We start from the raw sequence: 12,835 nt of genomic DNA on the forward strand, positions 1-12,835 counted from the left end.
TGAAATACATTATACATTTCACTTTTACTTGAATGATGGCTCTTCTATTTTGAGTATCACTCCTATAATTTGTAGGTAAATCTAAAAGTCAGACATTCCACTGTATTTTACAAATAATTGTCCGATAATCAGTTATACAAAGGATGAATTTACCTATATAGATTATTAAAGAACCTTGTGTAGGGCATGTATCTTTGATCCACAAACCTTATTTCCTGTTTCAATTTTGAACATTTATTATAAACTGTTGGCAAAATTCCCCTTCAATTTTGCTATGTCAACTTTTGCACAGTGGCGCAGTGGTTAGCACCGCAGCCTCACAGCTCCAGGGACCCGGGTTCGATTCCGGGTACTGCCTGTGTGGAGTTTGCAAGTTCTCCCTGTGTTTGTGTGGGTTTCCTCCGGGTGCTCCGGTTTCCTCCCACAAGCCAAAAGACTTGCAGGTTGATAGGTAAATTGGCCATTATAAATTGTCACTAGTATAGGTAGGTGGTAGGGAAATATAGGGACAGGTGGGGATGTTTGGTAGGAATATGGGATTAGTGTAGGATTAGTATAAATGGGTGGTTGATGTTCGGCACAGACTCGGTGGGCCGAAGGGCCTGTTTCAGTGCTGTATCTCTAATCTAATCTAATCTAATTAAAGCCTCTAGCCACTGGTTGGCTCTGTGGAACAGATTTCTCAAATGTCCCTATGAACTCCATCTTTTACATATGTGAACAATGCCATTGGCAATCTACTAGTATAAAAGTCTTGCGTGGACTTCTTGTTTGTCACACTTGCGCAACAGGTTCAGTGCAACCCTGCTTTTAAATTGCAGCAGTGATGTTTGTTGCTATACTTACTCCTACTTGCCTTTAAAGCCTCCCAAATGCTAAGGTCCTCCAGGCTCCATTTCTCTAGGTAGCATTGCAGGCAGTTAAGTTCCTGTTTTAAATTTATTAAACTTATTTTACTCAAGTTTTAAGTCAACTTAAATGTACAGATCATATTTTAACCATTACTTAACCCTTCTTCTAACATTAATGCAATTTTTCTGATGATTTTGGCAAGCTTCAAAGGACTACTCGTCACCACCACACCGGACGGCCTCAGCAATTAAGCCAATAGAGGTCATCCCAATTCCTTACCACCAATGGACATGCTGCAAATACAGATACCCTTAGTCACCCTCTTTCCCTTAGATCTACTCTTACTTTGGGCTGTTCAACGATCCACCTGTCGGGCCTTTCTCCATAACATGCATCATTCTTATATACCCACCCAACGTGCCATCTTCCATCTCCAGCATATGCCTCCTTCACTGGTGTTCTAACTTAGTGTTGGGATCAGGCTGCTGGAGAGGACGAGGAGGCACTAGGGTTTTGGGATCAGTTTCTTCAGAGGCAGAAGAGTGGGGGTGGATGCTTGTGATCAGGCTAGTGCATGGGAGAAGGGTTTATCATCAGGTTAATGGGAAAGGGATGGTGGGGTGACCAGATGGGGCAGGAAATCTGAGTGGGCAGGTGAGTGAGGGAGAGGGTGGAGGCATAACAGCAGCAAAAGGATGGTGGAATAGCTGGGGTGGAGGGGGAACAAGAGGGGCAAGACAACATCAGAAAGGATCTCAAGAGCTGAAGGCAACAAGACCAAGCTACCCACACTTGCCAAAGGAGAAAGTGATGCAGCCCATACCAGTTTTCTTCTCCACCATGTCACCTCCCAATCAAAAGGGAAATAAAAAGTAACAAAAAACAGAGAGCACGCAACGCAAAAAGAGAAACACAGATGGCCAGAAGAGAAGCCGGAGAGAAACACCAACACAAACATGACAAAGACAAATAAGAAAATGAATTTTCTGATTTCCTGTGGAGGGTGCCATTGGAGATTCATTATTAAATTATGATCCACTGATTCACAAAAATGGCCTCATAAATGGTCTTACAAATCTATATATATATTATACACACACACACACACACACACGTGATTATGCATTTGCATATATTTATATTAAAAAGGGGGAAGTTATTGATGGCATTCTCCCCCCACCCCCTGGCTTTGGTCAGTTGATCAGGAGCATTTTATAAAGTTTAACTGTAGACGGCTATCTTTTGCTCGAATTAATCAAGCAAAATGTAAACACGGAATAGTACTTTGTATAAAAGCAAACTGATATTTTAGGCATTTTGTACAGTATTTGTAGACTTCTGATCTATGCAGCATGCCACCTACTGTATCTTTAGGGTACAGCTGTCAACCTTTTTAGACATAAAATATGTGCTTTAACTAAAACTTAACCCTTGCTTAAATTGACCAGTCCCATTGGAAATTTTCAGGCCCAGTCATATTTGAAGCTGTCAGTCCAAATAACATGTTGAAACAATTTACTATAATAAAACTTCTCATTAGTTGCATTCTCTACAATCTTTTAAGTTTTTGTTTAAAATGTGAACACATTACTTCCGGCGACATCTCTTTCCCCTCAAGTTATTCCCATTTTACTTTATTTCTAATATAACTTATTTTATAACTTGCCTTAAACAGTATGTTTTTATACACTTATCTATTTTCTCTTATTCCCACTGTCCACAAAAATACATTTGTTCAGGCAGTTGAGGCCCAGCAGTATAAAGAAAGAGTGGTGATCTGGCAAATCTTTCGTACAAGTTTTCCCTGTCAATTAGGACTCAGCTACCACCATCTATGGCATCAGTAGTACAATCATATACAGATCACCATGCGAGTTAAAGTAACGCCACTGACGTAGAATGACAAAATTCCAATATAAGCTTAATTTGGATAGCACAAAAGATATGGACAAAGATGGCATTTGATGCTGTGTTTCTTACCATTTGCTGATGAAATTTTAAAAAAAACTTCATTTATGGACAGTTATTAATCACAACCCAATGTTTCAGACTTTTGAACTACTCATGTCAAAAACTTCACTCTGAAGATACAGCTTTCTCATTTCATCATTGTGAGCACATTACAGAACATTCCAAAAAAACAACAGGGATTAAGTGATGGAATACAACAGATCCCCTTCAAAAGAAATTATAATGTTTTCTGTTCCCTCCTCTAAAGCTCCTACCAACATATTAATCAGTGGTAAAGACAACACCTGCGCGACAGACTCAGCTCACATCCAACAGCATGCTAGAATAGATACACCACAGAATAGGTGTGTTATCCAAAGGGAGGAGATACCCCAGCTATAACAGAATATTCGCTGTACAATAGGATAACTGGATGCCTCCATACCCACTTCTGATTTTGTAAAATGCATTGTTTTTCCCTGTTGAAATGAATATAAATATGAAGATGGCAGGATAAATAAAGTTGTTATACACCCATGCCTAAGCTCTTAGCATTTTAAATATATTTTGACAATGTTTTGTTTATGCTAAATGTATAGCCCAGTTAATGTGATTTTTGGAATCTGAAATCTAAGCAATATTAAAGATTTCTTCATTTTAACAACATTTGCAATCACTGTTCATTCATCAAAATAAAGAATCTGATGTGGCATTCTGTGAACAGATCACAGATATTACACTGCATGAGAAGAATCAAACAGATCACTACGACAGGGAGTGGATGAAGTGAAAAGTATAGATGCATTTAAGGGGAAGCTGGACAAGTATATGAGGGAGTAGGGCGTAGTGGGTTATGCTGATAGATTTAGATGAGGAAAGATGGGAGGAGGCTAGAACGAAGCATCAACGTTGGCATGGACTGGTTGGGCCAAATGGCCTGTTTTTCTGCTATATATCCTATGTAATATATGCAATCATTTGACTCAAGATGTTATTTCAGATATGCATGACGGCTACAAAAGTAATGTAATTTAAAAAAAATTTCAGCCAATGAAAGTGGTGCTTGAACAACATCACTTATGGTTGCAACTGTCCAGAAGTAAATTCACCTAAAATCCACTTGACCCCCACCCCCCAAGTATATTTTTTGCTTACCTTGCAGTAATTCTGAAAGCAACGGTCCACATTCCTCTGGAATGGTGTACTCCCCTTTCCCTATGTTTTCAAACAATTTGTAGATGTTATCCCCCTCAAATGGATAAAGCCCCGTTGTGATATTGTATCTGGAAAACAAAAGTTCAAGTGGGTTTATAAAAAGATAAAATTTCACAGAAAAGCATTTCATTTCAATTATGTGTAAATTTGCAGCATTAACATTTGGCAATACTAAAGAAAAACAGGAATGTTGGTTAATACTGAAATAAAAATAAGTGTTTTCTTTGGAAGTTTTAAGACTTTGCATCTCTCCACCACATTCACAGCATGAAATGCTTTAGGTAAAAGGAGGACTCTTTTTAGCACAATGATAGACCACTTTCAATGGTTTACCTGTCATAGGTCTGATTAGTTACTTGCAAAATGTTGTAAAAACTCCATTGCAATGAACGTACAAAATGATGGCGTGAATAATGCAAAACCAATGTTAGTTAAAAGCATTCATTTATACATGAACTTTTTTGGCACAACACCTCAGAAAGCAAACTCTTTGCCTTTTTTGTTTATCAATAAATAATCATACAGAACATATCTTACAATGTCACCCCTGCAGACCAAATGTCCACCTTGAACCCTGAAAATGTATCTAAGCCATTCGCGATTTCTGGAGGTTGGAATGCTGGTGACCCTTGACTTGTCCTACACGTATCATCCTCTGCAAAAGGGTGTAATGCCTGAAATAGTGAGAATTGAAAAAAAGGAGTCATTATGTAGTTAGGTACAAAATAAAAACCACTTTCAAACTCATGGTATTCCAGACTGCAGGCTTTATTTAAAAAATAAAATTCAAGAAACTTTTTACATAGAACTACTTCATGGTAGCACTCAACTCCATGGACAAGGATTTCAAAGTGTAAAAAAAACAAATACAAGAGACTTGGAGGGGACCTCAAATCCAAACCTACAAGCAAAAGAAAATCAAAGGATCAAAATTATTTGTCTGTTGTTAGTCAGAGACCAACATGCATTAAAAGGATCTACTTTAAGGACCTGGCTGGCACAGTGGTTAAGATTATTGTTCAGACCCTCTCTGGGTCTGGGTTCAAATTCAACCAAGGCTGCTGGGATGAATGTTCCTCCCCACCTTTGCCAAAATTGCAACATTGGAAGCGGAAAATTGCAGCAGGGAATGTTCTTCTGAAGTAGACTATTATTGGCAATAAGTAAAGTAAACTCTTCCATTGCCCAGAATTGAACGTGACAAACATGAAATGTATTAAATACATTTTTAAATCCATTCTTAAGTGAAAAATCTACTCATGCAGTTATAGCAATTCAGGAGCAGGAGGAAAGAAAGAGAACCGATTTGTGTTATTGCCTTGCACCTTTCTTTTTTGTGTTTTTTCTCCTTTAAATCCATCTACTTTTCTGAAAAGTTTTAACTTTTCCTTCAATCAAAAAGTTCAGCTTCAAGATGGTCCTTTCAAAAATACTTTCAGCAGCATTGACCTTTCTTGTGCAACTCAAACACTTTTAAGCAGCTCTTTGACTGTAGGAGTCATCTTAGCAAATAAGAGTATTGGTGATTCAATTTTCTTCTGGGGCAAGAGAAACACTTTCAAAACTTAGCGAAGTTAAACAAAAATAAGCATGCCATCAAGAAGATCCTAAGCCAAGTCCAGTGAGGCAGATGGTGAGACGAAAAATTCATAGATTATAGGTTATTCCAAAAATTGTGAAGTACTGTAACATAAGCTGAATATGTTTCCTTTGGTCTTAACTAGTTACTTTTCACATACTATATGGCATTTCTTTTAAAGGAAGAAGAATGAAAATCAGTCCTATTTGAAGCCATGGCAAAATACTGCCTTGTCAATTTCATTTAGCAGGAAGATGAAGGCAACAGTAAAGCATACCAAAAAAAATGAACTCAGCAAAGTTAAGGGTTATCTACTTTTGTACTCATGCCAATTCACTGCTATGGAGTTGGCCACTGCTTGTAAAGTGACAGCAAATCCTACTTTTTTTTTTAAACCTGAAAACCAAATAGCAAAAGATAATAAAATTTACCCAGGAAAAAAACTGAGCATCAATTAGACAGAATAAACCATGAGTTTAGACCTCGATGATCACTCATTGCAGGTGATTGAAGACCACCTTTGTTTTACAATAAAATAACGAGTATACTGAAGAAGTTGCACACATTTGCGTTGAAACTCTGATATTAGTTTGAAGTGGGATTTAAGGAACGGCAAAAATGGACCAATGTGAGCCAGGTAAAATACTCTGCATAAAGCTTGCTGGGCCATCTGAATCTTAGATTGTGATGGAGCACCTACAACAATAGTGATGGTGGCTGTGAACTCAAAAGAAAGTTATATCAACTTATAAAGAAGCACAATTAGGTACCCAAGTTGCCAACTATTTATATAGTACATTTAGAAAGGACTTCAACATGGAAACATATCCTAAGGCCCTTTATCAGACAAAAATCGATACCAAGCCAAAGGAGGATATATTAGGAGGGTAAAATGTGTGTTTCACGGAGGGTCTTAAAGGAAAAGAGGGACTTGGAACTGCAGGGAGAGATTTGAGGGAATTCAAGAGCAAAGAACCTAAGATGGCTGAAGGCAAAGCTGCCAACAATAATGCAAAGGAAGGGGATGGTACACAAGAAGCTAGAGTTGGAGGGACAAAGAGTTCTGGTGAGGGAGGGGCAATTGTAGGGCTGGTAGAAATTGAAGAGATAGTCAACGGCAAGGCAAGAAACAGATTTAAACACAAGGATATCAATTTTAAATTGGTGTAATCAGGGGATTGGGAGCCTATGTAGGAAAACAAGGACAGGAGCGATTGGTGAGCGGGACTTTGTGCAGGATAGGATATGGTAAGTTTTGGATGAGCTTTAGAGTATAGAAAATGGGAGGGCTATCTGGAAAGTAATGAAATAGTTAAACTGGTGGTGGCAACGACATGGATGACAATTTCAGCATCAGATGATCTGAAGCAGGGGCAGAGATAGGTGGACTTGTAATTAGTTTAGTTTAGTTTAGAGATACAGCACTGAAACAGGCCCTTCGGCCCACCGAGTCTGTGCTGACCATCAACCACCCATTTATACTAATCCTACACCAATTCCATATTCCTACCACATCCCCACCTGTCCCTATATTTCCCTACCACCTACCTATACTAGGGGCAATTGCCAATGGCCAATTTACCTATCAACCTGCAAGTCTTTGGCTTGTGGGAGGAAACCGGAGCACCTGGAGGAAACCCACGCAGACACAGGCAGAACTTGCAAACTCCACACAGGCAGTACCCAGAATTGAACCCGGGTGGCTGGAGCTGTGAGGCTGCGGTGCTAACCACTGCGCCGCCAAGTCAAGAACCCCAAGTCAAATAAACGTTGAAAACATTCTATACTTTGAGAGACTCCAAGCAACTGGTACTGCATTGGAAATGATAGTATCAGAAGCAACAGATTATCAGTCGAGGGTTTCAATGGTTTCTTCACTGTGGGTTCCAGTGTTGAATAGTACCAAAGGACCAACTGAATTCAGAGGTTTTCAACTAACACTGATGGGAACAGATCTGACACCTTCTACCCAATAACCTTTTCTCAAATACCACTTACTATCAGGTACTGTCGCATGGGGCTGCTTATTTCTTGACAGAACTGAAATTCTCAAGCTTTCTTCATCTTTTGAACAAAAATGGTTGGCCATCCATTCTAATAAGAAAAAGCCTGCCTCTAAGTTTCCTTTATGAATTTGAAATCACTCTTAAAATAAAAATTCTCTCTGGTGTTTATCAGGAGGCAGCACAACTTTGAAAATACTATACAATTTTTAAGCAATTACTAAGAAACAGAACTTGAATTTTTTTGGGAAGAAATGTCAGGAATGATAGTTACTATGACAGACACATATGCAACATTAAATAAAGAATGTGTGTTGTGATGCTGTGTAATAAGAACTAGCATACATACTTCAGCTACTCCTAGGTCTGAAATTTTCAAAGTGCCGTCCGTTGTTAGCAGTAGATTGCCTGGTTTAATATCTTTGTGGACTATTCCTTGACTGTGCAAATATTCTAGACCGTCAATCAGTTGGCAGAAGTACCTGTCCAAATTATTTTGAGAAAAAAAAAAACATTTTATACAGTAAAATCTAATTAAATTAAGCTAAAATAATAGATAAATATTTTGGCCTTCACAGCATAAATATGAAGGAGAGACAACATTTACAAATATAAAAATATACAGAGGAGTTATTTACTCCCACTAGGTAAGTGCATGCATAAGTTCACTAATATGAATGCCCATTACCCTGTTCAGTTCCATTTCCTGCATTGGTTAATACCACAGGCCCAAATTTGTTATACTATGCTACAATCCAAGATACTTACTAACTTAAAAATTCAACTATATACTATTACCTTCACTAATATCTACCACCCTTCAATTACGTTTTTTCATATTACAAAAACTCTATAAATCACCTTCAGCTAAAACCAAAAGTCACATCAGCAACAAAATTCAAAGAGTGGCATTAATGGTAGAATGGACCCAAATGCAGAGCTCCAGAAAGGTCAATAAATTTAAATAATTAATCCTAGTTAGAGTTATATGCTGATGCAGGCTCAATATACATAAAGTTCAGTTCTTGCTTTTGGCCATGCTGTTGGACAGAAGCAAGACAAGAGCTAGACACATCATTACAGGAACAGAGATAGGGGGAGAATATCAACTGATTCTAGTCATTATGCTGTCCTTTTGAGTGCTATCCAGCATGCTGTTCAACCACAAAGGTCCAGGTTGCCTCTCGTCCTCTCAGCACCAGAGATGCACAACACAAGAAGTCCACAAAACTGTGGTCTGAAGGAGAGTTAGGATAGCAACATATCAAAATTTAAAAATATAACTGACACTTTTTGGAATCTTTTAACCATTTTTTCCACAGAGAGGATTTCTGAGGGAAGTTACATTTTGGACAATTTAAATCAAAGTATATTCACACACATTTAAAAAAAAAAGGCACTGAAAAAGTTATTAAAATGTTATTGTTTACAGTCCTTAGGAAAAACTAAGCAATTAGTTAGATTTTCTCTAATCAATAAAACACCTCACACCCACTGCTTTGGGAAGGCCCTAGCCTTAAGCACTTGGTAAGCATGGTCTGGTACATGAGGTTGAATTTTACACTGCCCCAGCAGGTCGGATGGTGGCGTGGGGGTGGTGTAAAATTGAGCGGGAGACTCCAGGAGGCCTTCCCACCCCGTTCCTGCCTCTGTCCGACTTTACGGCGGTTTGGCAGGGGAGGAAAACGACCCGCCCGCCAAGGTCAATCAAGGCCCTTAAATGGCCACTTAACGGCCACAAGGGCCCTCACCCATCTCCACGGGTATTTTACCCGTGGCAAGCGAGCACGCTGGGAATGGGAAAGGCCCCCCAGTGATAGCTGCCAGCCTTTCTGCATGCCAGGGGCTGCCATGGCAGTCTGGCAAATGACCACCCTAGCCTCACCAGGGCACAGCCGATCCCCCGGTGAGGCATGCCCAACTTACCTTCAGTCTTGGCTCCATGTCGCCGGCTGGGCTGCAGCCCCAGCAGTGTCCACCGCACCCGGTGGCGCCGCTGGGACCAAGCGCTGCCGGCCTGCTGATTGATGGGACATCCTCCCTCAAGCGAGTGACAAATTCCCATCCGCCCAAGGTAAAATCCAGCCCATGGCCTCCCTTTTACTGTAAGCACGGAGATTAAAAACAGAAAGAGAGAGAGATACGGACAGTAAGGTTTTTAAACTGAATGCTGGAAGACCAAATTTTCACCAGACTTAAAAGGAGAATGAAAGAGAGCAGTTTAGGAGTTACTTAATTCAAGCAGGTCGCCCCACTAATGTGAGGAAGCACATTTTTGTTACAAAAATTGTTATTTTTGAATTAATGTGTAAAGACAAAGTGAACTGATTTAAATAGTCACAGTCATAGTCAGAGATACAGCACTGAAACAGGCCCTTCGGCCCACCGAGTCTGTGCCGACCAACAACTACCCATTTATACTAATCCTACATTAATCCCATAATCCCTTACATCCCCACCTGCCCTCAATTCTCCTACCACCTACGTACACTAGGGGCAATTTACAATGGCCAATTTTACATATCAACCTGCATGTCTTTGGTTGTGGGAGGAAACCGGAGCACCCGGCGGAAACCCATGTGGTCACAGGGAGAACTTGCAAACTCCACACAGGCAGTACCCAGAACCGAACCAGTGTCGCTGGAGCTGTGAGGCTGCAGTGCTAACCACTGCACCACCCTAAATAAAGTAAAGTAAAGAAACAAAATAAGTCTGATCATAACTGTATGTACCCTTGCTGTGAAATAAAGCAGATTAATGATTCACAGCTGATCTTGTCTTACCAGATGTTTTTATGGTCTGCCTTAAAAAAGGCTGGAGAACTAATTAAAGTCTGTGCAGAAGACACAAATGTCCAGATCAGATCACAAGGAGTCATCCATTCTAACATCCCTGGGCTTATGCTACTACACAGGCACAGATTAATCAAGGATAGTCAGCATGGATTTGTTCAGGGAAAATCTTGTTTGACCAACTTGATCAAATTGTTTGAAGTAGTAACAAGGAAGATAGATGAGGGTAGTGCAGTTGATGTGATCTACATGGATTTTAATAAGGCCTTAGACAAGGTCCCACATGGCAGACTGGTTAAAAAAATAAAATCCCCAGGGGATCCAGGGAAATGCAGCACGGTGGATACAAAATTGGCTCAGTGGCAGGAAACAAAGGGTAATTGTAGACGGGTGTTTTTGCGACTGGAGGGCTGTTTCCAACGGCCTTCCACAGGGTTCAGTACTGGGTCTCCTGCTTTTTATGGGGTATATATTAATGATTTGGACATAAATGTAGGGGGCATGATCAAGATTTTTGCAGACGACACAAAGATTGGCCGTGGTAGATAGCGAGGAGGATAGTTGTGGACTGCAGGAAGATATTTTTGGTCTGGTCAGATAGGCAGAAAAGTGGCAAATGGAATTCAATCCAGAGAAGTGCGGCGTGATGCATTTGGGGAGGTCAAACAAAACAAAGAAATACATGATCAGTGGGAAATGAGAGGTGTAGAGGAAGTGAGGGACCTAGGAGTAAATGTCCACAGATCCCTGAAGGTAGCAGGGCAGGTCGATAGGTGGTTAAGAAGGCATATGGAATCCTTTCCTTTATTAGCCAAAGAATAGAATATAAGAGCAGGGATGTTATGTTGGAACTGTATAACTCATTGGTTAGGCCACAACTTGAGTACTATGTGCAGTATCGGTCACCTCATTACAGAAAGGATGTAACTGCACTAGAGAGGATACAGAGGAGATTTACGAAGATGTTGCCGGGACTGGAAAAATGCAGCTATAAAAAGGAAAGACTGGAACACAGAAGGCTGAGGAGAGACCTGAGAGAAATGTACAAAATTGAGGGGCCTGGATAGAGTGGAGGTGAAGGGCCTATTTACCTTAGTAGCGAGGTCAGTAACTAGGGGGCATAGATTTAAAGTGATTGGTAGAAAGGTTAGAAGGGAGATGAGGAAAAGTTTTTTTCACCCAGAGGGTGGTGAGAGTCTGGAACTCACTGCCTGAAAGGGTAGTTGAGGCAGAAACCCTCAACTCATTCAAAAGGAGTCTGGATATGCACCTCAAATGCCATACTCTACAGGGCTACAAACCAAATGCTGGAAGGTGGGATTAGACTAGGTGAATTGTTTTTTGGCCAGCAGAGACACGACAGGCCAAGTAGCCTCTTTCCATGATTCTATGATATTCTATAAGCAGATATTGGGCAAGGCAAGTCTATTCTAGCACGTAAAGAGCATGGTATCCACTTGTGCAAGCATCTGATGTCAATGAACTGGAGAAGATACACATGGCAGATCCAAATTTGCAGTTAAGCTTACATGTTGCATTTATAATATAGTATGTGGCATTACCAATCTGCTAAATGAATCATTTATTGTACCGATCAACTATACTCAAAGAATACAACAGCTTCTATCTCAACACATACAAAAGCTTAGATGCAGTTCTCTTTTGGATGCTCCCATAACATGGACACCATTAACATTTCATTGTGCACTTCTGCTCTACAAATAAACTTTACTTAGCACCTTTAGTTCAGGTAATTCAATTGTTTAGCCACCAGTCCCATGATAATTAGTCCCAAACCATAGCCTAAAACTTGAATATCTTTTAAACCCAGGAAACAAGTGCACAACAAATCAGCAGCATGCTAAAACAAAAAGAAGTTTTATTATGCTTTTAAACTTAAAGAGCTAAGCCAAATCTAAATCTTCCATTAACCTCAGTGAAAGTCTTGCATATACTTCACAACTGAAATCCCTATTTGTGCTGAAGATCAACATCAAATATTTAAGATGATATAATGCATAGAGGTAACATGCACAAAAATCATTATTGGAGGTTCTAAATTAATACTAAGTTCAAACATTTGGAGCTGAATGTTGGATACCAACGTGGCAGTATGAACAATTAAGTCATATTTTCTAGTTTTGTGAAAACTCCCAAATTATTTTCAAGTTTTTCTGGTGATCAATGCTTTTCGGGATACAGTGGAGATATGATTAAAAGTGGGTGTTGAGTTGGAGAAGTCACATAAAATTGACTTGCTTAAAAGTGAAAAGTCTTTACTACTATACGATAATTAAAGAAAGTTGCTTACCCATGAGCTTGAAATACTGGGAATTTCTTATCGGTGACACTGTCCAACATTTCTTGCATTCCGCACACGCAATACTCCATTACCATATACGTTAGTCAAGTCAAGGAAACACTATGTACCAATTTATTACCAA

At 39.7% G+C, this 12,835-nt stretch overlaps 1 protein-coding gene across 4 annotated transcripts in view; it reads right to left on the reverse strand.

The window, feature by feature from the left end:
* Positions 1–12,835, reverse strand: part of stk11 (serine/threonine kinase 11) — a 137,224-nt gene that overhangs the window by 81,610 nt on the left and 42,779 nt on the right. For all 4 annotated transcript variants that reach the window (XM_068016257.1, XM_068016256.1, XM_068016259.1 and 1 more), the window contains exons 3-6: positions 12,703–12,792; positions 7,949–8,081; positions 4,555–4,691; positions 3,958–4,085 (exon numbers count right to left, since the gene is read on the reverse strand). In XM_068016257.1, coding sequence (XP_067872358.1) covers positions 3,958–4,085; positions 4,555–4,691; positions 7,949–8,081; positions 12,703–12,792 — 488 coding nt within the window. The remainder of the gene's footprint in view (positions 1–3,957; positions 4,086–4,554; positions 4,692–7,948; positions 8,082–12,702; positions 12,793–12,835) is intronic.

Source organism: Heterodontus francisci, chromosome 36 (assembly GCF_036365525.1).
Source record: "Heterodontus francisci isolate sHetFra1 chromosome 36, sHetFra1.hap1, whole genome shotgun sequence".
Classification (NCBI taxonomy): domain Eukaryota; kingdom Metazoa; phylum Chordata; class Chondrichthyes; order Heterodontiformes; family Heterodontidae; genus Heterodontus; species Heterodontus francisci.